This window comes from Aquila chrysaetos, chromosome Z (assembly GCF_900496995.4).
Source record: "Aquila chrysaetos chrysaetos chromosome Z, bAquChr1.4, whole genome shotgun sequence".
Classification (NCBI taxonomy): domain Eukaryota; kingdom Metazoa; phylum Chordata; class Aves; order Accipitriformes; family Accipitridae; genus Aquila; species Aquila chrysaetos.
This window is the reverse complement of record NC_044030.1, coordinates 17644692-17669615: the sequence shown is the minus strand read 5'-3', so window position 1 is coordinate 17669615 and position 24924 is coordinate 17644692. Positions and strand designations below refer to the sequence as shown.

Below are 24924 nucleotides of genomic sequence, written 5' to 3'. Positions count from 1 at the left end.
GTTCATTGTGCAGCTGTGTGGAACCCGACTCATTGACACAGCTAGTCCCCTCCAGTCCTATGCTACCTTCCTACATAACATTTAGTTACCTAGGGTTTGAATATTTATCTAAATCTGAGCGACAGGTATGATAGGACTAGTACTATATTTTGTTCAAGTTGGCATTACTACATTGATGTCAGTGGCTCTACCCATGTTAGAGCAGATGAAAATGGGACACTGCAGCATGTTGATGAATGGGTGGTCCATCTTTCATCGTCCCATCTCACAGTGTCTTAAAGACTTGAAGAATGGTAATGCTCTAGGAAATGGGATCAAATGGACCTTTTGCTGGAGAAAATAACCCACAAAATATTAATAACAGGCAAAGCATTTTGCTGCTTCCTGTGCAGAGATGACCTGTCCAGGCAGGAAGGTTAAGTTACCTCTGAGGAGCAGGGTAGATTTTAGGAATAGGGTGAGCAGATTTGCATTTAAGTTGTGGAAGAATAATTAGAGAACATTTCAGTGAAAGTCCTCAATGTGCTACCATACTGAAATCGTCTCATCCGAATTGAAAGAAGGGTAAAACCAATGTCTACATGGATGCTTGCAGGGTTGTCTTCTCCAACAGTCAGCTTTGTACCAGACAGGACTGAAAGCAGCATTCCTTCACACATTCTAAAAAAATCAGATTCCTTCTGTATGTTAGGGACTGCTTTTATTCCAGGAAAGAGCAGTCAGCTAGGCAAGTTAGAGATCAGAAAGCACGTATGCCAGTGGGCAGCATCAAGCCAAATCATACATGCAGTGATTAGGTTCCATGTGAGGATGAACTACAAACTGTGTGTGTCACACTCCTGCTGAAAAAATGTCTTTGTGCTTTTCAGTGACACCTTAAGTCCTGCTGAGTGAGGATAGAGCAGGATTTTAGGCTTCCCCTGAGGGGCTGAAAAAGTCCACCAGACTTCTCAATCCTCCATTTAAACCCCTGTAATGCACATCAGATTTCACTGAGGGCCTCATTACAAAATGAGATTTGCACTAGGCATCAAATAAGTGTTCTGGCTTTACCCTCTTGTTTTATTTAGGCCTGGTTGCTGTGCTGGCTCTACATCATTAGAAAAATATGTAACCTCTAACGAGTTCCCGGATGATACTCTGAACTTCATCAAAACACATCCACTGATGGACGAGGCTGTACCTTCCATTGTCAATCGACCCTGGTTCCTGAGAACAATGGTCAGGTATGTACCTCCAAGTGGACTCTTGTCCTCATTGTAGCTGTGAAGTTGTGCTAATAGCCTTGCTCGGAATATTCTCAAACTCTGTAAACATCCTTGGTATGCTGGGCATGAATCCAGCTAGGAATGATGGCAGCGCTGAGCAGATGCCTCAGAACTCCCTGAGCAGCTTTCAAGATAGGAAAAAAACCTCAGTCCTTTCCAACCACACTGTGCTGAAACCCCACTCTTGGAGGAAATGCCTTGTGGGGAAGGTTGACCCGCCTGTTGGTTCATGGGTCAGTGTTTGAGACAGCTCTGTAGAAAACTTTGGGCAAGGATCAGCAGACAGCCCAGGGATATGTACACAGGGTACAAACATGTCTGCCAGGATATGTTCACAGGATATGAAGTCTGTCAGGATATGTACTGGTATGTTTTAATGTTTACAGAAGTGTACAGGCAGAAGTAATCACATAATCTGTATCCTTTCTATGGCAACAAGAGAAAAATAATAATGAAGAGATTTGAACAAAGACTTATAAATCAGCAAGCCTCAAATACGCCATTCCCTTCCTATCAAAATACATTCCCACTCTCTGTGGTGGTCACTACACTACTTATCTACCCTCCACTTGTGAACAGAATAATGTGACTAACTTTTTCCGTATTTTCCTCTCTTTCTCCCTACAAGGGTAGAGTTTTGTGCCAGGCAGTGTTTAGCTCTGGAAGGGTCTCACTTAGTTTTAGTAATGTATCTTCTGTCAGGTTTTTATGTCAGGTTCTGTACCTCCAACCAAAGACAAGAGCAGCAAACTCCTGCAGAGGAGCACTTTCCTTTGATCGCCAGTACCAGATAACTGGTACCAAATCACCAGTACTCATTTTCAATAAATCGTGTCATCCCAAGATTCAATATCATCTCAGCACTGAACTCACTTAGTGGCAGTTGTGTGATTATTTTAGTGAGGTAGAATGGTGATTAATGTCTCACTGTTGCACTGGCACAGCTTTTCCTGCCAAAAAGTTGAATGTAGATCAGTTACCATTATTGCTGCTTTTAATGGTACAGAGCTTCAAATTAAAAAAAAAAATTCACTGTGCTGATTTTCTTCCTCTGCCTGAAGAAGTCACCAGGCTAGTACTTTACTTTTGGTTGGAAGGATAATTCCTAAATGGCCTCAGACTCTTAGTACCCCTTCAGTTTTCTGCAAACACTTCTGCTATCTATTGGACATATGGATGTGCAGACAAACACAGGAAAATTCCCCACCGTTTGGGGAGCCAAACTGGTACAGTCTGTGTTGACTTACAGGATTATTCAGCTAGGAAAAGTGCTTAAATATGCTATATGGTTGCTAGAAGGCTACCACACAATTTTCTGAAGGAAAAAGTGATAAAATAAACGGCAATCTAATCCCAAGCAATGCAAAATGCTGTATTGTTATTCTAGATACCGCCTGACCAAAATTGCTGTGGACTCTGCTGCTGGGCCGTATCAGAACTACACTGTAGTTTTCTTGGGATCGGAGAAGGGAATCATCCTGAAGTTCTTGGCACGGACAGGAAACAGTGGTTTCCTAAATGACAGCCTTTTCCTGGAGGAGATGAATGTTTACAATCCTGAAAAGTGTGTATCTGATTCTTTGTACTAACGTATGGGTGACTTTGAACTTCAGATTTCCCAGAGAGTAGGTTGTCCCATGAAAAGGGAAGTGGTTAGAGAAGCCAAGTTTTTTGAGTAATTTTAAATTGTTTGAGGAGGGGATGTCTGCTTATCAGTCTCTACATTGCAATAAGATATTTTTTATTCAGTATGTGTAGAAAATAGCCCATCCTATGCAGCAGTTGATGGATAATTAAAAGTGAAATTCTGCAAAAGAAGATTAATTTTCTAATCCTATGAAAAAAACTGATTCCTCTCCAAATAATTCAACAACCAGCAAGCCACTCTCCAAGGGAAATTTCCCACATTTCAGCCTTACTCAAATATGCCTAAGGGGGCTTTGAAGTGGCCCATAATCACGCAGAAATTTCACCTATTTTGAGTGCTGGAGAAAAATAAACAGAAAAAATGAAGGGCCCTCAGAAAGCTTGTCTGGTGTGCTATGTCTCTTCACTTCTTATTCCCCTGTCCCATGCATTTTAAATACTCGCTTATATGTCTGTCAATGTTTTTAGTGGCTAATGTGTGTTCTTTTTCCTCGGCTTGTTCAATTCTACCTTTCTCAGGGTTTTTTGTGGGAGTTGAGGGGAGAGGGGAGGTGTTCAGCTTGAGGAATCATTAAATTTTCATCTGGTTTCCCAGCAGAACTTATTTATAACCTCGTCTCACTTTTTTCCAAATCAGGTGCAGCTACGACGGCATGGAGGACAAGCGGATCGTGGGCATGCAGCTTGACAAGCCCAGCAGCGCGCTGTACGTCGCCTTCTCCACCTGTGTCATCGAGGTTCCCCTGGGACGTTGCGAGCGTCACAGCAAATGCAAAAAGTATGTGTTTTCCGGTGGCTGTCAGAAGCCCGCGCAGCAGGCGTGGGGAAGGCAGGAGCGCTTACGAATGCCGCCTTGTGTTCTTCTTTCTCCAGGGCCTGCATAGCGTCCAGAGACCCTTACTGTGGGTGGGTGAAGGAGAGCGGGTCATGCACACAGCTGGTCCTTGGCTCCAAGTGAGTAAGGGCTCTGGCGGGACGGGCCGTGAAGCTCTGGCGTTGGCGCCAGGCGGTCTTGGGCAGAGCTATGTGAAACATGGGGCTCTTAGAGAAGGAAAAATGTGGGAAGTGTTTGTTTCTACCTCATTTGCATTCACCTCTGAAATGTCTCACAAATTTTTTTGATGTGAACTCTCAGCTGATTGGTAACTGCTGAAGAAGAAAATGAAAGAGCTGTACTAAGGTCCGCGTGTTATTGAAAGGAGGGAACTGGATGGGTATGTCTGGACCAGCCCACACTGGAGCCATCACAGCTGATTAAAGAGGCAATAGAATCCAAATTAAATTACTGAAGCAATTTGTCCACTGAAAACAAAACCAGTCTTTCTAATTTACTGTGCATCACTAAGAGGAATCACAGAGCACAGTAAGAGCTTAAAGCAGATTCAGAGAAGTGCTGGATCTCCCCTTGCTTAACAGTAGAATTTAATTATTTTATAATGATGAAAGTCTGTGAAGGTTGTTTAAATGTGGTTACTAAAGCTTCCTTGCTGGGAGCTCCACGTCAGAGCTCTCATTTCTTGGCCACATCTGACACACCTCATGGTTGTCCACTCGGAGGTACATCAGTACTTCCTCAAGGTAGTGGTGGAAGTGTAGCGCAAACATCACACAACCTCGACAGCCCCACAGCTGGCCGCCCTTAACCCTGCTTCTGTACAGGTCTTCAGTATATAATGGATGAGGTACCATCCCTGTGCTTGTGTCTTGTTCTTAATTAGCTATTTCAATTCAAATTGTTCTGTCCGCCGGGGATGCTATAGCTATATCTGTCTGTATATGCTTTACTACAAGAGCGTGGACTGTTCCTGACTGGACATTTGGTAGAATAATGTTAAAATGCACCTGTGTCCGTATCAGGTTTTCTCAGCATGCCCAGAGTTCTTGAGTCTTTTTGCACTTCCATAGCAAGTTGTAGGGGACTGCAGGTTGTCTTCCCCCAGCACAGTACCTACCCAATGGGTTAGCTTCCTTCTCACGTCAAAGTATTAGTGCACCTTGTCTACTATATGGACAAGTTAAGGTAGGACCATAACTGCTTCTGATAATATCATGTATTATAGAGTTAACAGTTCAAAAAATATGAATGTTTGCCTCCCTTGACAATGAGGCATGCAGTGGATTTAAAAAAAGTAATAATAAAAAAGACAAAGCATGATCAGAAGATCATAAGAAATCATTTATCAATGACAAATAACTTGAATGTCTATGTTGCAATTTTTCAGCCTTTGCATGGAAGTTCCAAAGAAACAGCCAGTTTCCTGGTGGGGCTTTATTTCAATGTTGCACATGTGATAATTTCTTTCTGGTAGTGCCTGTGACTGTTACTCATACTGTTTTGTTTCTTTCTATTATTTAGACTGGTATTTGAACAGGACATAGAACATGGCAATACAGATGGCCTGGGTGACTGCCAAAGTAAGCAAAGCTTTTACCCTCTATTTACCATGTGTCACAGCATCCTTCTGAATGCCTCAAATTACCATTACCTGTCCGGCGTTCTTTTGTAGCAATGTAAGCCACAACAGGGGCAGCAGCTGTGGCTAATAATGCAGGTCCAGAAGAGGAACGGTTGTTTAAATGTATTTAAAGAAAATAGCCCAGGTGGTGTGATTTATACAAACATCAGACTTCAAAGCAGTTATGTAGTGAGAAAACCTCAGTTCTACAGGATATTGATTATACAAATGACATAATGAATTAGCCTTAATGCCTTGTTCATTGCCTTAATTAGCCATGATGGTTGGATTGTTTATGTAGATGTACGGAAGTGGCTTCGTTTCTTGGTGTAGACTTGGGCTACATTCCCATGCAGGACAGGGAGACAGTGAACTAAAGCTTCAGTTTTGGATCCAGATCAAGAAGTGGCAACTACTTAGCTTGTGAATCTTAGTGGATTTTACACACAGGCTGGACAACATAGTGCTATTATGGGTCAGGCACTACTGACTCTGCCTAAGAAATTTTGATGGGAAACCTGAGGTACTGACAGCATGAGTTGGAAGCTTAAACACAGTCTTTAAACATTTACATTTTGCACTGAGGTGCTTAAAAGTGCACAGCTTGCACTGCGTGCAAAGAAACCTGGCGTGCTGATTTCTGAGCCTTCAGGAATACCAACATCTGTGTTCAGGATAGCTCTCGTTCCAAATGTTCTTGCCAGGGCTGGTTTAATTCTGAGCCCCAAATATTATTTATAAACCTTATGAAATCAAGAATCACATTCTTTTCAGCCCAGTTTGCACTGATGCCTGTAGATGCAATAAAACTGCTGAAGCTGAGGAAGTAACGTACAGTGAGAGAGTCATCACTTTTGGAATACAGAGCAAAATGATGGAGGGCTAGAGTGTGCCATGGGATACAGTGCAGGCCAGCTCCTCTGGAGGAAGCCAGAGCCTTCTCATGCCTTGTGCATCCTTGTTCAAGAGCCATTTATTACTGTGATCACTGTGCTTGAGGGAATACAAGGATTTCAGCCTCTGCATGCCCCCCATCTCAACTACACCTGCCTCTGCCTCTACACTAAGATAGGGTTATGTAGGCTAAGTTTTTTGAAGGAGGTGTACGCATAGTCCCTCCTGTGCTCCCTGTAAAATGGGCTAGCACCAAAATCAGGTCAGTTCCCAGCTGGTGCAACTTTGCCCTTTTCAGCCAGTTTTGCTCTCCTTGGGCAAATAGGTTAGACGGGAGTGGAGTGTACCTGATATCAGTTAAATATAAAAGAAGGGTAAGAAGTTATTCAGAAACAGCACATTGTGCTCATGGAGAGAGATCTGCTCCTGTGCAGAGAGGAGCAAAGCCCATACCCTGCTTAAATCCCTCTTTAGCCCTGAATGATGCATTGAACCTTGACACTGCACAGAGGTAGATTCCACTCCCTGCTAACCCAGCTGATCTTTACTTCATGTGGTCTTGGGTCATGTGAGTTTTGTCCTTATTGACTCACATTGCTGGCTGCATCACTTGTAGTGCGTTGCGTTAGATTAGGACTTGCAAAGAAAGCCATGGCAGGGAGGACACTGACCTTCCCACTTGGTATCCCTTGCACAGGGCTGGTGCAGAACACTTTCAAAGCCAGACACTGTTGTCAGGTATGTCTGAGTATTAGTTTTGTCTGGGTCCTTAGGGTGCTAATCACAAACATATAAATATCAGCTGAAGCATAAAAGTTTGCTAGCAGCAAACTATTAAAAGAAAAAATGAGAGAGAAATAATGATTTTTCCCCTGTTATTTGTCTTTCAGATTCCTTCGTAGCCCTGAATGGTAAGGAAGTTCTTAGTTTCATTATTTACTGACAGCAAATCCATTTTGGAGGAATCACTTTTTACTAAACTTTTAAGTATTTTCATAGTTTTGTTTTATTTAATGTTTCTTCCCAATTTATTTTGTTCATAGACATTTCAACTGCTTCACCTGATCATGAAATGTCTTACGACACAGTGTATGGTCAGTTTATGGGTGTTTTTAAAAATTCTCCCTAGATCCTTGTGTTAGCTAGTAGTTCCTGTACTCAAATAGCCGTTAACCTTTTTTACTTGTTTTGTCTTGGTTTTGAGGGCCTGATTCACTAATCACAGCTAGGATTCAGTCATACCTCTTGATTTTCAATCCCTCTTTTCTACTCCTCCCTCAAAACTGTCTCCATTGAATTAAAGTCAGGTATGGCCTATTTTAAGGGCATGCCAGCAGACATGATTAAGAGCATGCTTCATCTGAACACTCAGACAAAGGAACACTTGGGTACAGTGATGCATCTTATCTGTTCACCAGGAAAAACAAGATAGCAGCTCATATCCCACTCATGAGTCGTCCAGGCTGGTGTCATGACTGCTACAGCAGCCAGTCAGAGATACCTTAGGGAAAGGAGCAGAACTGTCACTTGGTTACAGAAAGATACCTCATAAGGAAAATTAACCTGTTACCCATGTGAGTTGAGACTGGGTTATGCCTCGATTCCTGAAGGTTCCTGTCACCTCTAGGGTGAGTCATTTGTTGTCCATGCTTGCCGTATCTTAATGCCTGAATGAGCCCTGGTCTGTAAAAAAAAAAGGGATTTGCATACCAAATTAAATGACCTGAGCTGAAGAGTAGCATTAGAGTAGCAGTTTCCCATGAGGCAGCTGTTAATCTGTGCTCACAGTACTTTCCACCACTTTGTTCTGTATATTTGGAAGTGGATTACGCTGGTACTTGGGAGTGCAGAATAAGTGTCTTCATGAGGAATTATTGCAGAATAAATAATCACTTTAAATTCAAACCTAGACTTAGATTGCAATAGTTTCTCTTTATAGACATCCTGAACAAAGACAAGTACTCACAAGCTAAGAGGATGTGTGGTATTGCTCCCAGTGAAGTCAATGGCAAATTTCCATGTGGGATGGGAGCTTGCTTGTGAAGTTGCTTTCACACTGTACAAGACTAGCAGTTCATCAGAGCTAGGGCAAATTCACCTTACATTTGGCTGAATGTAGCAAGAGATAGGTTAGCGTGCAGTTGCGATGAATATTTAATTGATCCTTTCATCTCATGCCTGCAAAATACGTAGGTACAAAACAGAACCAATGACAGCTCAGTACAGCAGAATATAAATAACTGTAGGCACAGTAACACTGTCCAACATTTGTAAAAATAAAATCAAATTCCCCATGTTTTTTATTACCAGGAAGTGGAAAAGGTGCAGGTGAAACTTGTTTGAAAGTATGATAATGACAACCAGTGAAAGGAACGTACAAAACCAAAGACAAGTTGAGACTTCATAACGTATGGAAGACTGATGGTTTCATGTGCATATACAGCTTGTACTTTCTTTCATTTGAAAATTGCTATATTTCCAATGCAGGGAGCAGTAATTAAAGAACAGTAATAATAAAATCTGTACTGCTGAATGTAAAGATAAAGAAAATGGCCTTGGGCATAGTGCTGAAGTGCCAGAAATGTTCTAGGGTTCCTGCTTCTAAGTGCATTCATAGACTGCACAGTTACAGCTATGGGCCTGTGGTTCTGGATCCTGTCAGCCATCATATTAGCAGGGACTTTAGCAAAAGCTGATATTTTAATCTGACCAAGAAAGCAGAAGAGTGATTCAAGTAAGCAGCAGAGCGAAAAAAGCTGCAGTCCCAGGGAGTACAGGTAACAAAAGGGAGTCCATTTTACTGTCCAGGCATGTCAAGCCCGAAGACAGACTCCATGAATTAACCCACTCTTAAAGTAGGACCCTATGGCCAGATGCAATGGAGAAATGCTGACCCAACATTAACATTGGTTCCCATTCATGCCCTGTCTTTCACAGATGATTTCACTGACCCTCCCCAGGTACATCCTGATAACATGGTCTCTTCCTTTTATGGGTTTAGTTAAAATACCCATTCTGATATTATTGCAGGCAGTCTTTCTTTTCACCTATCATGGCAAAATATGAAAGGAAGTGTGCTACTCACCTCTGTTGATCTTCCACGTGAGGAGCGTAAAAAATTCCAGCATGAGGTAGTAAACCAGTCTCAGTAAACATGCACATGTTTGCTAACTGTAGTGACTGCTCTGAGTCATTTTTTTCTTGAGAAAATGAAAATTTTATAAATGGTGCATTTTAATGTTATTGAGTACAGTTAAATGCATAAGTAAATGGTATTTCATAATAGATTAAACCTCAGAACACTTGGATATACCAGAATACCAACTAAGTGAATGCTCAGGGTGCTTTTGGATCCTGTGGGCTAAATATATCCAAAGGCATCTGAAAGTCCAGTTGCAGAAGAAGTCTTTAAGGCCTGATTCCCTTGATTTAGTCCACTATAAATCAGCTCACTTCAACAGCCTTACTGCTGATCCGTAGCAGTGTGAATGAAACGAGAACCAAGCCCTTAATCTTTGTATTCTTGGCATCAGCCTCCTCCTGAATTTGGCAGGTGGGCTCCCTTTTCTGGGGCAGTGTCATGTGATCGGCTGTAAACAAGTAAAGTGCAAAGTCCACAGAGGTGACTGTTCAAGTGCATCCCTTTTGACACCCAAGGAGAAGATAGCAGGCTGAAGGTCTGGCTGCAAAAGGTCAGAGAGAAGTGATGGAAGAGCCACATATTTAAATAAGGAGATTAGGCTGGATTCCTCTGCAAAATTGTAAGCAGCTTCAATTACCTTTGGAAACATCAATTCTTAGTGAATTGGGCCCTTATTTTACCCCCTAGCTATAGTCCTTTCTCCCTCCGTTGTATTGATTTAGCCTTTCCCTCTAATTGTCTAATTAGGTTGCTATAGCTGTTAATAGGATAGTGTGCAGACATCTTAACCTCTGAGATCCTAATGACTTGTGCTTATTAGAGCAACTATCAAATACGTATTGAATCCCTGTCTTTGTTTTAAACCTGAAAAAACCTGCTTATATTTTACAAGTGCACTTCAGAATTAGCTATATTGAGAAGTGCAGCCCTTCTGAATCATTATCCATGCCTGTAGACACTAAGTGCTTTTACTCTCCTTCTGTTACTTGATTATAGCACTCCAAATGAAAAGTTTTTGCAAATAATGGAAGCACCTAAAACAGATTTTTTAAAAGTGTGTCTATTTTGATTTTTACATTTGCTTTAAACAAAGAAGTTTCAAAAGCACTGTGTCTGCAGTTTTTCAGATGGTTTGTTTTAAAACAAAGGCAGAATCGTTTTTTTAGATATTTAGGTATTAACCGATATTAACATAGAGGTACTGACCACATCTCAGATATGCTAAAGCCTCTTTAAATTGCAGCAAAGTCTATTTCCACAGTCAGAGTCGTAAAAATGGTGTAATGGAAAAAAAAGGCCTACTACGTGTTGCAAACTATACACCACATTGTAAAGGTTTAATAATGTCTTTGTGTGAGAGGGCCAGGACTGGGTTGCCTGCCACTTCAGTCTTTTCTCTGTTTATGAGAGAAACTTAACTAGCTCATACATTTGTGGTGCCACTCTGCTCAGAGGTGAAATTCACTCAGCAGGACTGGCTATTTGGGCACTTACAGGACACAGTGATACTGCTTACAGGAGCAGCCACTGCCCAGTACTAAGTGTTTGCAGAATGCAGCTCTAACACAAGTGGGACAGGCTATTAAGTTCTAATCTGCTCCTGCCCTGCTTCCTCAAAATCAAGTGGAAGAAAGTTTATCTCGATTAGGTGTGGAAGATTGTTTCTCAGTGTGTACTAGACTAACACATTAGTAACAGAGCGAATAGACTGATTTCTCACGTTTGTGTGAAACCCTTCTCTACCTAACAACCATATGGTACACATTAATATCTTCACAAAGCCTTAGCTTTCCATTACGAAGTTCTCTATGTATTTGCAGCATATGGTTCAGGAAATCTTTTTTTTTTTTTTTTTTCCTTCAGAAAATGTGTCCCTTAGGCATATATTTCCTCTAGATTACTGTATTAAGAAGTGTTTTTCTTTAACCATACTTATGGCTTTTCCTTAGAATTCCCCCTTTAAGCACACCTAAAGTGCAAGTGTCTGGACAGAGATATGGGCATATAAATGCATATGAAACACAGGCATAAAATATGATTGCTACTTGGCAAGATTTTCTTCTCTTTTACCTCCTTATCAAGCTATGACTAATTGCTTTCTTATGTTGAGTGCAGCACTATTTGTAGGCTGACCAAATATTGTACAGATTATTGTGGTTGCTGAATGGGGTATTAACTTGGAGACTGCAACCCCATGAATGCTGGCACTGTGGTTTAGTCCTTAGGGAAAAGAAGACATGGAAATCTCATAATTTCCATTTTCTGGCATGTTCTCTGTCCCATTATTTCTCATATTTCTTGGGGATGGGCACAGGAGTTGACAAGCCTAAAATGGTGTAGGGGTGCATGCTTTCAGGCTCCAGCATATTCTTACTTCAAAAGGGCATGTTTTCAGTTGCTGGACCTCTCTACCTGTCCTTTTGGAAACAAGCATCCTGCTGAAGGACTGCTGTGGAACAGGCAGTACGTTTGGATGAGAGTCCATCATCCATCTAACTGTGTGTTACCAATGCTCCCAGTCATGCTGTGGCTTATGGAAACCTTTTAGAAGTGGATAATGTTTGGCTTCTCTTTTCTATCTGAGTGACAGCAACATTAAAAGCTCTGATTTCAACAAAATGCAGCCTCTAATTTGATGTATTAAAGAAAGATGGCTGGGAGAAACCACACTTCCTATCACGAAAGGTAAAAAATAATCCAGTGCCGTTGTCAGTATAAGCCTTCAGCCTGAGGTCCAGAGCTAAATTGTGTTAATGATTAGCTGTAGTAGCTGAAGGTTGGCTTTGTGGTGAGAACACTGTGAATTTGACCAATTTTCCCTGCTAAGCGTGCCAGTTACAGGAGTCAGTTGTGTCAATGATGTCCTATGCAAAACCCAGTCCGAAGTGCTGCCATATATAATCCTGTGCAGTAAATCGAAAGGGCTCCTCGAAAATATATGGAGGAGCACAGACATTTTCTTCCTCTAAGACCATTAATATTCAGCAGGACTTCTTTAAATCATAGCAGCATCTTAATAGAAGTTGCAGCTTTTTTTGCTGACTTCATCAGTAGTTCAACCCCATGAAGCTGGTGAAAGGGCTGGATAAAACAAAGCGCATGGGTGCATTGAAAAGCTTGGGGGCATTGGTGGCCAGCATTTGTTGCTGATTGCTGGAGTGGAATTGGGGAGCTAGGTTAATCAGCTCTCTGTGTGCTTCTGAGAGCTGGGGTTGGATGGCTTCAGAAGCCATTTAAACCAGCCTTTTTGAGATGCAGCTTCCAAAAGTTTTATGCTTATCCAGTGAATGTTTGAAATAAACTACAGAAGCAGAGTCTCTGCCTGCCCAGCTCTGTGCCCTCTCCGTGAGGTTTTAAATTTGGTCTCCTTGTGTTGCTCTATCTCTGCCCCAGCAAGTCTGAAATTATTTTTCTGAGCAGTGAAACGACATCAAGGGAAGGAGTGGGGAGAGGGTCCCTGCTAGGGTAGTCTGTAGCCTGGTGATTGGACTCCTCTCCAAGTGAGACTCACATTTAAGGAAGGAAAATTAATTTGCTGGGCTGTTAAAAGGAGGCAGGAGAAAGGAGGGCTGCTGTCAGTCTGTCTAGTGTTATCTGAAGAGAAAGCGTTATCTGCCATTCTGTTTGTGAATAATCTGATTCTGTTAGTTTGTGTTTGAGCATGTTTCAAAAACCCCTCTTTTGATTGGCTCTTTCAGGAAAATAGCTAAGGGGAAATATAGTTACTCCACGTCAAATTAACGAGGCCCAGAGCTCCTTGAGTCCTGCTGAAAATAATTCATTTTGGTGCATGTGCCAAACGGGAACTTTCAGAGATGTGTGCGGTTTTGCAGTCAAAATGTTGTGCTGTGGATGGAGTTTTGGTGCTCCCTCCCCAGCAGCCATGGAGCAGCCTGAGCCACTGGGAAGTCCAGGTTGGAGCCATCATTCAGAGACGGTAGACTCCAAGCAGTCCAAGCATTCTGGGTGCTGACGTAGTTCTCAGGATCTAGCTGCAAAGGACATATGAGTCTACAAATATGTGTCCTCCCCAGCCAAACCACTGTTAAAATTGTGTGGTGTTTCCAGCAGGGCATGTCCTGTGAACATGCTGTTTGTTGGGGTGTATTTGATAGGCGAGGGGCTCATCAGCCTTATTCGGGACAAGAGTAAGAATGTCTAGAGTAGTTGTAATGGAAAAAAAGGCATGCGAGACCTTTGTCCAGCAGCCCCTGGAGTCACGGGTTCTTGGGCAGATCCACATAGTAAGGTGTTGTCTTCAGTGTCTCTCTGAGCAGAAATGATGTTTGGTTTCATCCTTACCTCAGAGCCATTTTGGATCATCAGCTCAGACAGGACCGATGGCAAGGGTGCAAGCGGGTGCGAGCGGCTGACAGGTCCTGCGCATTTCCCATCTGGAGGGCAATGCCACAGTGCGAGCACACCAGTGCTGGGCAAGTCCTTCATTCCCTTGGGGGCATGGGGCAGAGAGCCACGGACGTCACCATTTTGTAGCTCTTCTGGCATTCCCCGTCAGTTTCAGCCATATTAGAAGTTGTTCCATTTTAAATTGGTTTTAAAATTGCTTTTTAACTAAACCAATACCAGACACCATGGGCCGACACTTCAGTGTCAGCCAGGCATGTGTACGGAATCCAGCCGAAGGATGCTTGACTCAGATGAAGTGTGCTCACCCTCTTCCACACGTATTTAACTCTGTTGAGTAAAAGGACACAACGGCCAGCTCAGCGGCAGCCCGAGGTGTGCGCACACCCCTTAACACCCTGATCTGGAAGGTTCAAATCCCCTGTTTCCTTGGGCCCATGCTTTGAAGGACTTTTGAAACATTGCTCTGCTCAGCATAAGACGAGACATTCACCCATCACAGAAGCAAAACAGTGCGTGCATTCCTGAGCGTGGGGAGGTAGCATGGTAAGAGACTAATGAGAATTGTCTTCCCTACCTGTATTTATAATGTAAACAGGACACTCCAGTTCCCTAGTCCCAAGCACCACCACTTCCGACTCTCGCGCTCGACAGGGTTATGATGCTAGGGGACGCATGCTGGATTGGAAGGATCCGCTTGGTTCATCTGAAAATACAGATCCATATGTGGCAGTTTCATCCCATAATCATCAAGACAAGAAGGGTAAGGCCTTGGAAATGACGTCCTGTGGTGGCGGGGGGGGGGAGGACTAAAGTGTAACTGCTTCCAGCTGGCTCAGAGTAACATGTAATGAAACTCCTGTGCTATAATTAAAAGCTTATCGTAAAGCCTGAAACTAAACAGCCAATCTCAGACTCAGTCCTAGATAATTCACTGCCTGAGGAAACCACACAAAACAAACAGAAGAGTATGCCTTTGCAGAGTGTGTTGTGCATGTGTACGGGAAGGAGGCAAACAGTGGGGATTTAGTTCTCTTTAAACTTGATCTACCCTGTTGATCTGGCAGAGGAAGATCCGTGGCTTCCCATTGTTCTTAAGGGTGCACTTTTATATGCCTTTTTGTCTGAATTCCCACGGCAGGACAGCAAATCTCAGCTAATTTCACGTTATTTCCGTCTCGTGACAACAGGCAGAGATACTGAAGGTCTGCTCTAGTTTAACCATTTAAGTAAAACTGACAATAGTCCTAGCCACTGAGCCTAAGTCCCACTGTCTTCAGTGAGACCTGAGCATCAAATACCTTCGAGAGGGGGGGCTGTGGAGGTCATTAGCATATTTTAAGGATGGGGAGGTGACTGCTGGTGGAGAAAGATTCTGTGTTGCATTTTTAAAGCACCAAAAGGTTGGGATTTAGGTGTCACTTCACAGTGTTCAGCCCTGTACTGAAGCACACTTGGGTCTAATACAAGTGACAGCCGTGTCCTTTGCCCTCCAGTCCCCCCTTGCTATACATACAGAGAATTAGGCAGAGAATTGCCTAAATTTGCCACTTGAACGTACTTAGAGAAGAAGAAGCTTTTCTCCTATGTAAGGATGGTGGTGCCCCCTCATTCCATCTTGGCCCTCCATCGTTCTTCCAGCTCCTTTTAATCTGTGTCTCAAAGAGGTTAAAATGGTTCCTTTGTAAATAGGGGACTTAGGTTCAAATAGCTCCACTGCCTGGAGAGATCTGAGTCCTTGTTATTCTTCTCCAGGGTGTTCTTAGATTGCTTCTTTCAATCTCTTCTCTGTTGAAGATGTTTCACTCTGTATGGACTAATTAAGTACTCAGTGGGCCAGAAGGAGGATGGGTATGAGCAAAACTCACTTGCTGAGTGGTTAGGGCACTCACCAGGGGCAAGAACACACATGAGCTTCAGTCCTTTCTGCTATGAATACTTGATATAAAACACTTAAAATATTAATTGAAATGTGGATTCCAGTCTCTATTGTTCATGCATTTTACATGAAAAACTCATTAGACAAAAGCATCAGCTGTTCCTGGAGAAGCTACTGGCATGCCAGACCTGCTGCTTTGCATTGTCTGCCCAAACTAGTCAGTTACTAAATCATATTCCTTCCCCTCCATCTGACCCAGTGAATCTTGAATTCCCTGCATTGGCTGTGGAGACTTTCAGCAGAGGGTGATGAGCACGTTAACATTGCAGAACAGTCTTCAGCAGAGCTGCACGAACAGCTGGCGACGGTCTGGACCCAGACTGTGAACTCAGTGCCTGTTATTCACAACAGCCCCAAGTACATGGTGCCTCCCACAGTCCTGGGATATCCTGGATTTCTCACTGAGCTCCCCAGGATTGACCTCAAAGAGCCTTCACGGTTCCTAGCCATGAAGGCAATGGGTGTCACCTGGCTGGCCCAGCAGAGATGAAGCCTGAGGCACTTTTCAAGCTGAGGAGACCAGTCAAATTAGGCAGGAGATGCAGTAAAATTTCCTGAGATGCCATGGCAAACATTAATCTTGTAGCCTTGGCTTTTAGGCTTCATGGCAGGAAATGGAATATGAAGATTTGAATTCCCTCAGGCAGAGATTGTCTCCCACCTCCCAGCAATTAGCTTTTCCTATAAAAAAGGGAAAAACTGCCCTTTGCTCTTCTTCCTTCAGCTGGGTCTTAGAAGTGGCCCCTGTTTAAACAATTTTTTTCAGAGCAAAAAGGTGAATTTTAGAACCTGATCAGACTTAGATGTGAGTTAAGCACAGGGCTCCTCTGCACCCTGCAGACCTGCGGGCTGCTGAGCCTCGGCAGAGGAAAAGTTTTGCAGCTGCAATACTCAAAACTCAAAACCGTAACTTAGGGTGCAAGGGACTGAGGGTGCTGAAGACGAAAGCTCAGATTCCTAATTCCTACTTAAGCTCAGTTTGAGATATCGTCATCATTTTTTTAATTCGTCAGCCCTTGGTCTTCAGCTGTAGAAGGGCAATTCAGAAGAAGTGATTTCTGGGTATCATCTATGTAGAGGAGAGAAGGCAGGTAAACCTGCATGTCCTTCTAAAGATGGCATGTGATTTACCTAGCACTCCTCTTCCCTCTCAGCAATAAATCAGTGATAATGCTGACAGCCAAAAAATAAGGCTTTTTTCTTTTTCTGTCCGGTCTGTTAGTAACACCTGGTATTCAAAATGCTTGAGGTGAGAGGACACTTCTTAGAAAATTCAGTGTTCCCTCTTCTGAAAATAAGTGATATCATTCTCTCCTCCACCCTGAGAGGAGGGGATGTCATTAAGCAGATTTGATGTGGAAGGAAGGAAGAAAGGAAGGGATCCTTGAACCCAGCTCTTCTGCTGGCATCAGACAGGGGAGTGGTGTCAGAAACCACCAATAGTGGAAGATCTGGCCCTTTATGTACCCAGAGGAATGTGGAGACATGTATGCATTTTAATGGCACTATTTGTTATGTGTGGGTCCCTACTTTGCAAATCGTTTGCAAAGCAATGCTTAATAGATGGAAAGCTAGCTCTTAAAAACATCTTGTATGCCAGTAGCAGCTTTCAGAAGAGCATGCAGTGAAAATATTAATAAATGTATAGCTGTTGGATTCTAATCATTTTCACTTCAATTCACTGACTGATGAGGTGGCTTACATTCAATAGTTCCCTACCCAGGGACTGATTGGTTACCAAAGAGCCTTAGTAGCACTTGATGGGATCTTTTAAATATCATGCATTCATTGGTGCCTAAGTATGAATATTGACAAAGCTGGAAGCAGTCTACATGCAATCAAAACAATGGCGGCAGAGGTGACCGCATGGTTGTTACCATTACCATCTACCTGTGTGTTGTTACTCCTTGCCTTGCCCAGTCAGAGCCGGTTGGCTCCAAAATTACTATTGATTTGCTGTTTTAAAAGGGCAAAGGAAAGAGTTCTTGCACAAAATTAAATCAGAAAATGTTACGCTTGCTATCCTTTTATCAAGATTTTGTTTTCACTTTTGCTGTGATTTCTTTTGTTTTCACACATTCACAAAGAAAAAAAATCTCTTTTTTTTTTAACATTTTCTCTTTGTTTTGCCAGGTGCTTTGTGTTGTTCGTCATTGGTTGTGTCTAATCTTTTGGACAGTGTTTTCTTTCTTTTCCTGTGCTCACAAATGGCTTCTTACTGATTGTACTAATTGTACAGAATCCACTTGCTGCTTTCTTTTCTGTAACACGGGTGCTTTGATGATGTCACATCTATCCATATGCTTCACTTTTAATTCAGTGCAGGCATCTTGGGGAATATCTGTGGGGGCGTGAAGAGGGGGTTCTTTGAAAGGGTTGACTCATGGGAATGTGACATTTGTGTGCCACAGCTTTAGTAGCTAAATATACTCTGGGATTGTTGTTTCTGAGCTGCATCACATTTCTTGCCAAGATGAAAATGTGTAGTGCAACCCATAGAGTGGGAACTATGTGTTGCCATTCCACTGGCATTTTCATTTTGGCCATTAAGGAATCTGCCCTTCCTGTTGCAGAACAAAAAAAAACAAAAAACAACAAAAAAAATCAGCTCTGATTGGGCAAACTGCACCCCACTTTCCTCTTATCCTCTGTCTCCTCCCTGGGGGGGGGGAAAAAAAAAAAAAGAAAAAGAAAAAAAACATGTTCTGGAGTATGTTTATGTTTTGTTTCCTTTCTTGCTGTGTTTTAGTGTTAATTTAATTGTGTGTTTCTCACCTTCGTTGAAACAGTTTCCCTAACCTCACCGTCTAACCTTCCCCCTGCTGCCATTGTACTTGGTCTCCCCCGCTCCTCCACAGTCGTGATGCTCCTCCTGTGGAGCACTCCAAGGCTTTACCGTCTACACCCCAGTAGTGCCGTAGCACTGTGTCTCTCTGTAGTCATCCTACTAACGAAGGGGGGAGTAGGCACATACTGCTCATAGAGAGGCCTACGTGAAGAAAACAAAGTGATTTTCTTCAGGAGTAGCTGGCCTTGCCCCTCATTACCCTGCTGCCCTTCTCTGCTGCCTTCTGTCCTTCCTGCCTCCCTTCAGAAATGCTTCATGCTTTTCAAGTCCTGGGTTCGTTAGCACAAATGTAGCCAACTGCTCAGTTTTCTCACTCGCTCCCTAAATGCCTGGAGCCTGCTTTTAATCACAGTTTTGATAAATCAGTTGCAAATTCAGCTTACAATTTCGTGGTTCTGCTACAGCTTTTGCTCCGCAGCATTCAGGTGGTTGTGGCCAAGCTGGGCGCTGAATGACGAAAGTGTAGTGTTGCTGTTAGCAGCTTAATGTTTGTATTCTTACTTGTCTCAGCACTCATTAAGTGAAGATTATGAGGTGGTATCTCCTTTCCTTAACAAGCCTTTTGTCAATATCCATGTAACTATGGTAGAAAAAGCTGATTAGAAGCGGACACAGTTTACAGAGTTAAGAGTTGCTGCTATCTTTGGATGTCAAGAATGCTCCTGTTGATACAGTATCTGGTACCACCTATTATTTTATAGACTGTAAAATCTATATTATTAATAACTGCAGCCCTTCCTCTGGTACAGAATTAGACATCATTAGCAGTAGTCAACTCCTGTATTTGGAGAGGGCTGTGCTACTGGGGAGCTCAAGGGCTGTTCATTTCAAAACCTGACTCCAGAAGATATTTCATATTGTACACAAGTGGCAGTGTTACTAAATTTTACTGTGATTATCGCTACTTGAAAGATTTGCCAAGTGCTGACAATGCTCGTCTCCGGAGAGTCTGCAAATGTTCAGGCAGATTCTGCTGCAGTGTGACAGTTTTATATGAAACTTCAGGTACAGTTATGATAAAGAATGTAAAGTGCTGATTTAACAAGATACTTTATAAGTAGACATGAAATAAGAGAAAAAAAAATCTGTGGCAAAGCAAAGCTTCGGACTCCTTTTTGCATAAATTAAACAACTGGTGTTCATCATGGGAGGGCTGAGTTTTGCACCAGGAAGTACAGTTGCAGAGTATGTTTTTACACAAAAATGTTGTTATATGCTAATATGTGCAAGGATTTAAAAGATTCAAAGCATTTTGTATCAGAGTAAGCAGGGAGAAGTTTTTATTATCTTGCTGGCATTTTGTCATAATTCAGAAGAGGATTTACAGTGGCACAAAATTTGTCAAAACTTATCTTTTGAGTTGGTGTTTGCAGGTCTGAGGGGGAGGGCTTGGATTTTCAAGCTGAAGCAAATACTCTGTATTTGATCTGTGTCATCATCCTGGCACTGTTAGAAGAAACTGACTGATCCTCAAAAAACCTGTTAGGCTAATGGGAGAAGGAGTTGCACCATGGTCAGTTCTGCCTGGATGGGGCTCAGGAAGAGCTATAAACTTAAAGCATGTGTGCCTGGGAGGAAGCTATGCAAACATTGCTATTCTTTCTCATGTCTCAAACCATTGTATGCACAGACATAAAGCAGATTGCCAGTACTTTGCAGTTCACTAACAGTTTCAAGTGCTGAGGAAACAATGAAGATCGAATCAGACCAGATCCTTCACTTACTATACTTTTAAGTCTTTTGCCCACAGTCTAGTAAAATAGTGCTGTGAGAAAGGGAGTAGGGAATTTGCCCTGATTCTGTCTGTGATTCTGTAGCATTTGGCTGAGATTTGAAGTGAGAGGTGTTATTCAGAGCTGTAGTGCTTCACAAACAGATTTCACCTACATGAGACACAATGACATGGGACTTAAGTCCATTTAAACTTTTATAGAGCCATATCTAGATTAAAACCTACTTACTTTTCCCATTAGGATTTAATCAGAGGTTGGTGGGATGAGTCTGTGCTACACAAAGCCCTAGAGATTTTCTTCCTAAAATGTTCTTAGGTAAATTAGCATCAGCTTACTGTAAACATCCCTGTTTCTAGAAGGGGGGGCCTTATTTACGTTTGTCGCATATACTAGCTGCTTGTGTGAAATACTAAAAAAATCCTTTTTTAAAAACCAACAAACAAAGAAACAACCCTATATTTGTCTAGAATGGCTCTAATGAGCAACTTGTCCAGGAACTGAATGTCTCAGAGACTAATCATGGCATACCTGCTGTGGAGCACCATTTTAGCTCCGTATCAGATAAATACCAGAAAGCCATTGTTAGCAATTAAATGAGACCAAATTTCTCAGCAGAATTTTTAATGGCCAGATACCTGTGTCACCACACCAGGCTAATAACTAGCAAACATGCCAGAAGATTGATGACCTCACAACGCTGGAGTCACTGGTATGCTGTGATACACACCAAAGGGCTGTGCAGTCAGGATTAAGTGAACACACCAGACTTGTCCAGAGGAGTGACACTGATCCCTCCTCTGTTCTGTCTTGCATGTACAAGCTGTCTGCTCCCAGGGCTAGAGACAGGTAATCATCTCAGACTGCATCCTCAAGTTTAAACAGTGGCAGTAGAAAACTAGATGCTAATTAATAAAATGGAGATTGTATATAAAATTGATGAAAGAAGAATGCTGGAAGGATGTTTCTGACAACAGACTTTCTTCAAACTTGTTTTCATTATCTTTTTGTAAGTTTCTATGAGAACAAGAGCAAAGAGACAGAGCAGACAAGGCATGCAGAAAAGATGACAGAAACTAAGTCCATGGGCAGGGCCACATCCTTAAGCCAATTTTAATCAAACCTGGGGATTGTATTAGAATACAGGGCAGTGATTTAGTGTGTCTTCTCTGTGACTAAGTCTTCTTTTCAAACCTTATGTAAAAAAGCCCCAGCTCATTTACTCACAGATTTTTCCATAGTAACCTTCTGAAAGTGTAAGGAAAGGAACAGTTTTCGCTGCAAAAGATAGGCAAGGATGAGGAAATCTAAGTAATGGAGAGGGTATATTCCAAGACATACCAACTGCCTGTGCCCCACCTAAAGAAATGCCTATACTTCAGCACTGGCACTAACTTAAAATTTTCAGAAATCAAAATACTTCTACGTTTCACTAACAGTTAGGATTTCAGATTGACTAGCAGAAGTGGAAACGTGAGGAGCAAGATTAGAACCAAGAGCCATTTGCTATTTAGTAGCCAAAAAACCCCATCATTGGTAATAGAAGAGGTTGTGTCAATGTGCAACTGCTGGGTATGAAAACGATCAACAGAGCTTTTCTGTCCCCAGATTACTGGATCCTACAAATAAAAGAAGGGTGAAGTTTAAATAGAGCTCATCAAATGTCAAATGTGGCTGCAGGAAACAGCAGGTGTCCTTGACCTGTAATTGTCCGCCTGCATAGATTTAGAGTCAGGCTATCCATTTCCAGGCTGCAATGAGCAGTAGAACCTTGTCTTACTAAGACAGGGAAAAACTGTCATTGCCCCAGGACCTTGATCTGCTTTTTCAATAAAAGAGGCCATGTCTAATTTGTCAAGGCAGCTGCTCAGGGTTCAGGCCATTAGAGCTATTGTGTGATGGACTAGATCCCCAGCTGCATTCATCCACAGTCACCCGGTGAGGACAGCTCAGTGGAGGAACACAGACTGCCTCATGCTCTTGTTTGACCCTTGTAGCACTGACATATTTATCAAGAGCTGGGAATTTGCTGTAGGGTGTGCTGGCCACACAGGGCCACTACTCTATCTGGAAATAGCAAAGCATAATTGGTGAACAGGATGTTAGGTAACACCCAGTTTCAATTTTGTGGCGTTTGTATTGAGTATAGGGAGATGTTGTGCCATGCAAAGATGCTGAATTGGGAGGGCAACCTAGCCCTTTAAATAAGAGATTTCTGAAACTGCTTTGAAATTTGAAGGGATTTAAGAGCAGAAAATCTAGTAGCTGAAAGATGCTTAAAGCGCCTTTTGGTGTTAATGCCAGTGTACAATTAAAATGTCAATATGCTGTTAAAGATATTTGAATAATTAATTTTTCTCATATAGGATGTGCCTAGTTTCAACAATTGTATTAATTAATAGGTAAGATGTCCTGTAGTAATTTTACAATGACCTAAACTTTGACGGTCCTGGTTCAGAGCACTTTCAATATCATTTGTGGACTGTGAACTCTTTAATTACATGGCTCTGTACAAAACACCACCTACATTCTTCTCATATAGATAGCCTTTTAGTGAATGGTATCAACATCCCGTTCAGTATGTAGGAAGGATCCTGACTGACCCTTTTCCTGTTTTTTCTTAGTTTTCTTTAAGACTGTCAAAAAGGCAAGCTTAATTCTTTATGTCAGGATGGGCTGGTGCTTACTGATTAACAGCATGCAGTTAATTAAAAAAAGAAAAACCTGGAGAGGGCATAATTTAGATTTTGCCATGTTAATTTTATTGAACATTAAATACAGATGACAAATGTCATTGCGTTTGGAAAGTAGTCATTCCTATGAATGTCCTTAGTTTAGGCAGGTGTTACTTCGAGCTCTTTAATAGTCATTTAGTGAGACACTCTAGTCTCTGGTATCCGATTACAGTTGCTACGATTTTTGCTAGATTTTAATCATGTGTTCTAAGATTTTCTGTGCCAGTAGCTGAGAAAGAGGATAGGGAAAAATATGTTGCTATTCTCATGTTACAAAAAAGAGTCTCAAGGGCATTTTATTGAGAGGTTTTGAAGCAGATGATAGTGCAAATTTACTATTACATCAAACATGTGCATCCTGACATTTCTGTGAGGGGAAAAAAGAACTTCATTGGCCAAGCTGTAAGTTTTTGAAAAATCTCAGTCCCTCATACCCAGAAGAGACTTGTTACAGTTAGGCAACTAAACACACAGACAACTCCGCGTACATTGAGCATTGGTGCTGTGACTGATGAGCACTTCAACCACCAGCTGATAGTCTGACAGCTCTCCTTGCCCCAGCAGATCAGAGTAAGTCAGAGTCCCTGCTGAAGTAGATTTTAACAGCTCCATTGGCATTAGAAGAGCTTAGGGCAGTTTATAGAGAAGTTGCTCAGGAAGCATTAAGAGACATTTCTGGCACAGCTGTACAATTCAGCAAACATTTGGAAATGGCTAACAGCACATTCATCAGCAACTTTGTATTGGCCAGGAAGAATACCTGTAATACTCTGAAATGGTGAGTCTCAGTGGATAGCCTCCAGACCAGTTCCAGCCTCCCACATCTACCGAAGTGGTTAGCCCTGGATATTAAACTGTAGTTCTCCCACCAGCAACCAAACATTGCTATCTTCTGTGAAATAAAATCTCAGATGAAGGTGCAGCTTGATAGCATTATCACAACTGGGCATAAACTAGACAGTTCTTTCATATGCCCAACAAGGATTTTTTTAATTGGAAAATAACACCAGCTGCATGCTGTCAGTAATATGCCATCTTGTTCATGCTCCATCCCATCTTACCCACAATTGTGATAGAAAATAAAAGAACAGCTGTTAAAAAAAAGGGAGGGAAGCAGGCACATTTTTTAAGCCCTACAAAGCTACTGTTATTCACTATCTTGTTCTTGTAGAAAGAAACAGAGGGGTTTTTTTGGAGAGCCTGAAAGATCTGCAATTCCTAAACACAAACACTACCAGCACAGACAGGGAATTTAAGTGTGCACAGAAACACCTCCTGAATAGCAGCACACCGAAGCCTTCATTAAAATAATTCCAAAAGTCTTTTGAGAAGCACATATTTTCCAGGTGTTTCCGTATTTTTTAAACCAGAAAACTATACTGAGTTCCTGTTTGGAAGCAAGGAGGGTGAGTGAGACAGAAGCCATAATGCTGGGTAAACACTGAGTACCACTTGTTTTTAAAGAAGCTAACAGAAGTGGTCTTGTCGTGTGGTGCAGAAAAGGCCGTTGGTAGTTTCTTTGAGCCTGTGGTCAGCACTTGAGAAATTTTAATTCCTGCAACCAGCTTATAGCTCCCATCAAACAGTTCAACAATTCTCCATGTGTATTCGTTGCTGAATGAGTCCCAATCAGAGCAGGAGTGCCCTCTGTCCCTTCTGCCTGCTCTCCCTACTGAACCTCTTGCATTCACCACAGAGCCTGCCCAGAGGTTTGGGCAATCACGGCTCATAATAAAGAACATAAAGAGCACTGCTTTTTTTTTGCAGATAGCATTTGGCTTTATCTCTACAAAACACTAGTCTCTATTCAGTGTCTTAAAGAGGTCTTACAGTCCTGAAGCACTCTATATGCTTTTTGTCTACATATGACCAAGCTACAGGCAATGCCCTGAGGCAGTCA

At 42.2% G+C, this 24924-nt stretch overlaps 1 protein-coding gene across 7 annotated transcripts in view; it reads left to right on the top strand.

Moving 5' to 3' along the window:
• The window catches only part of SEMA6A (semaphorin 6A), a 116601-nt gene that overhangs the window by 76012 nt on the left and 15665 nt on the right, over positions 1-24924 (top strand). For 3 of the 7 annotated variants that reach the window (XM_030003877.1, XM_030003875.1, XM_030003876.1), the window contains exons 12-19: positions 1071-1226; positions 2656-2832; positions 3553-3693; positions 3789-3869; positions 5272-5330; positions 7156-7176; positions 7309-7359; positions 14371-14535. In XM_030003877.1, the coding sequence (XP_029859737.1) occupies positions 1071-1226; positions 2656-2832; positions 3553-3693; positions 3789-3869; positions 5272-5330; positions 7156-7176; positions 7309-7359; positions 14371-14535 (851 nt within the window). The remainder of the gene's footprint in view (positions 1-1070; positions 1227-2655; positions 2833-3552; positions 3694-3788; positions 3870-5271; positions 5331-7155; positions 7177-7308; positions 7360-14370; positions 14536-24924) is intronic. The other 4 variants (XM_030003878.1, XM_030003879.1, XM_030003881.1 and 1 more) reach the window with 4 other exon arrangements.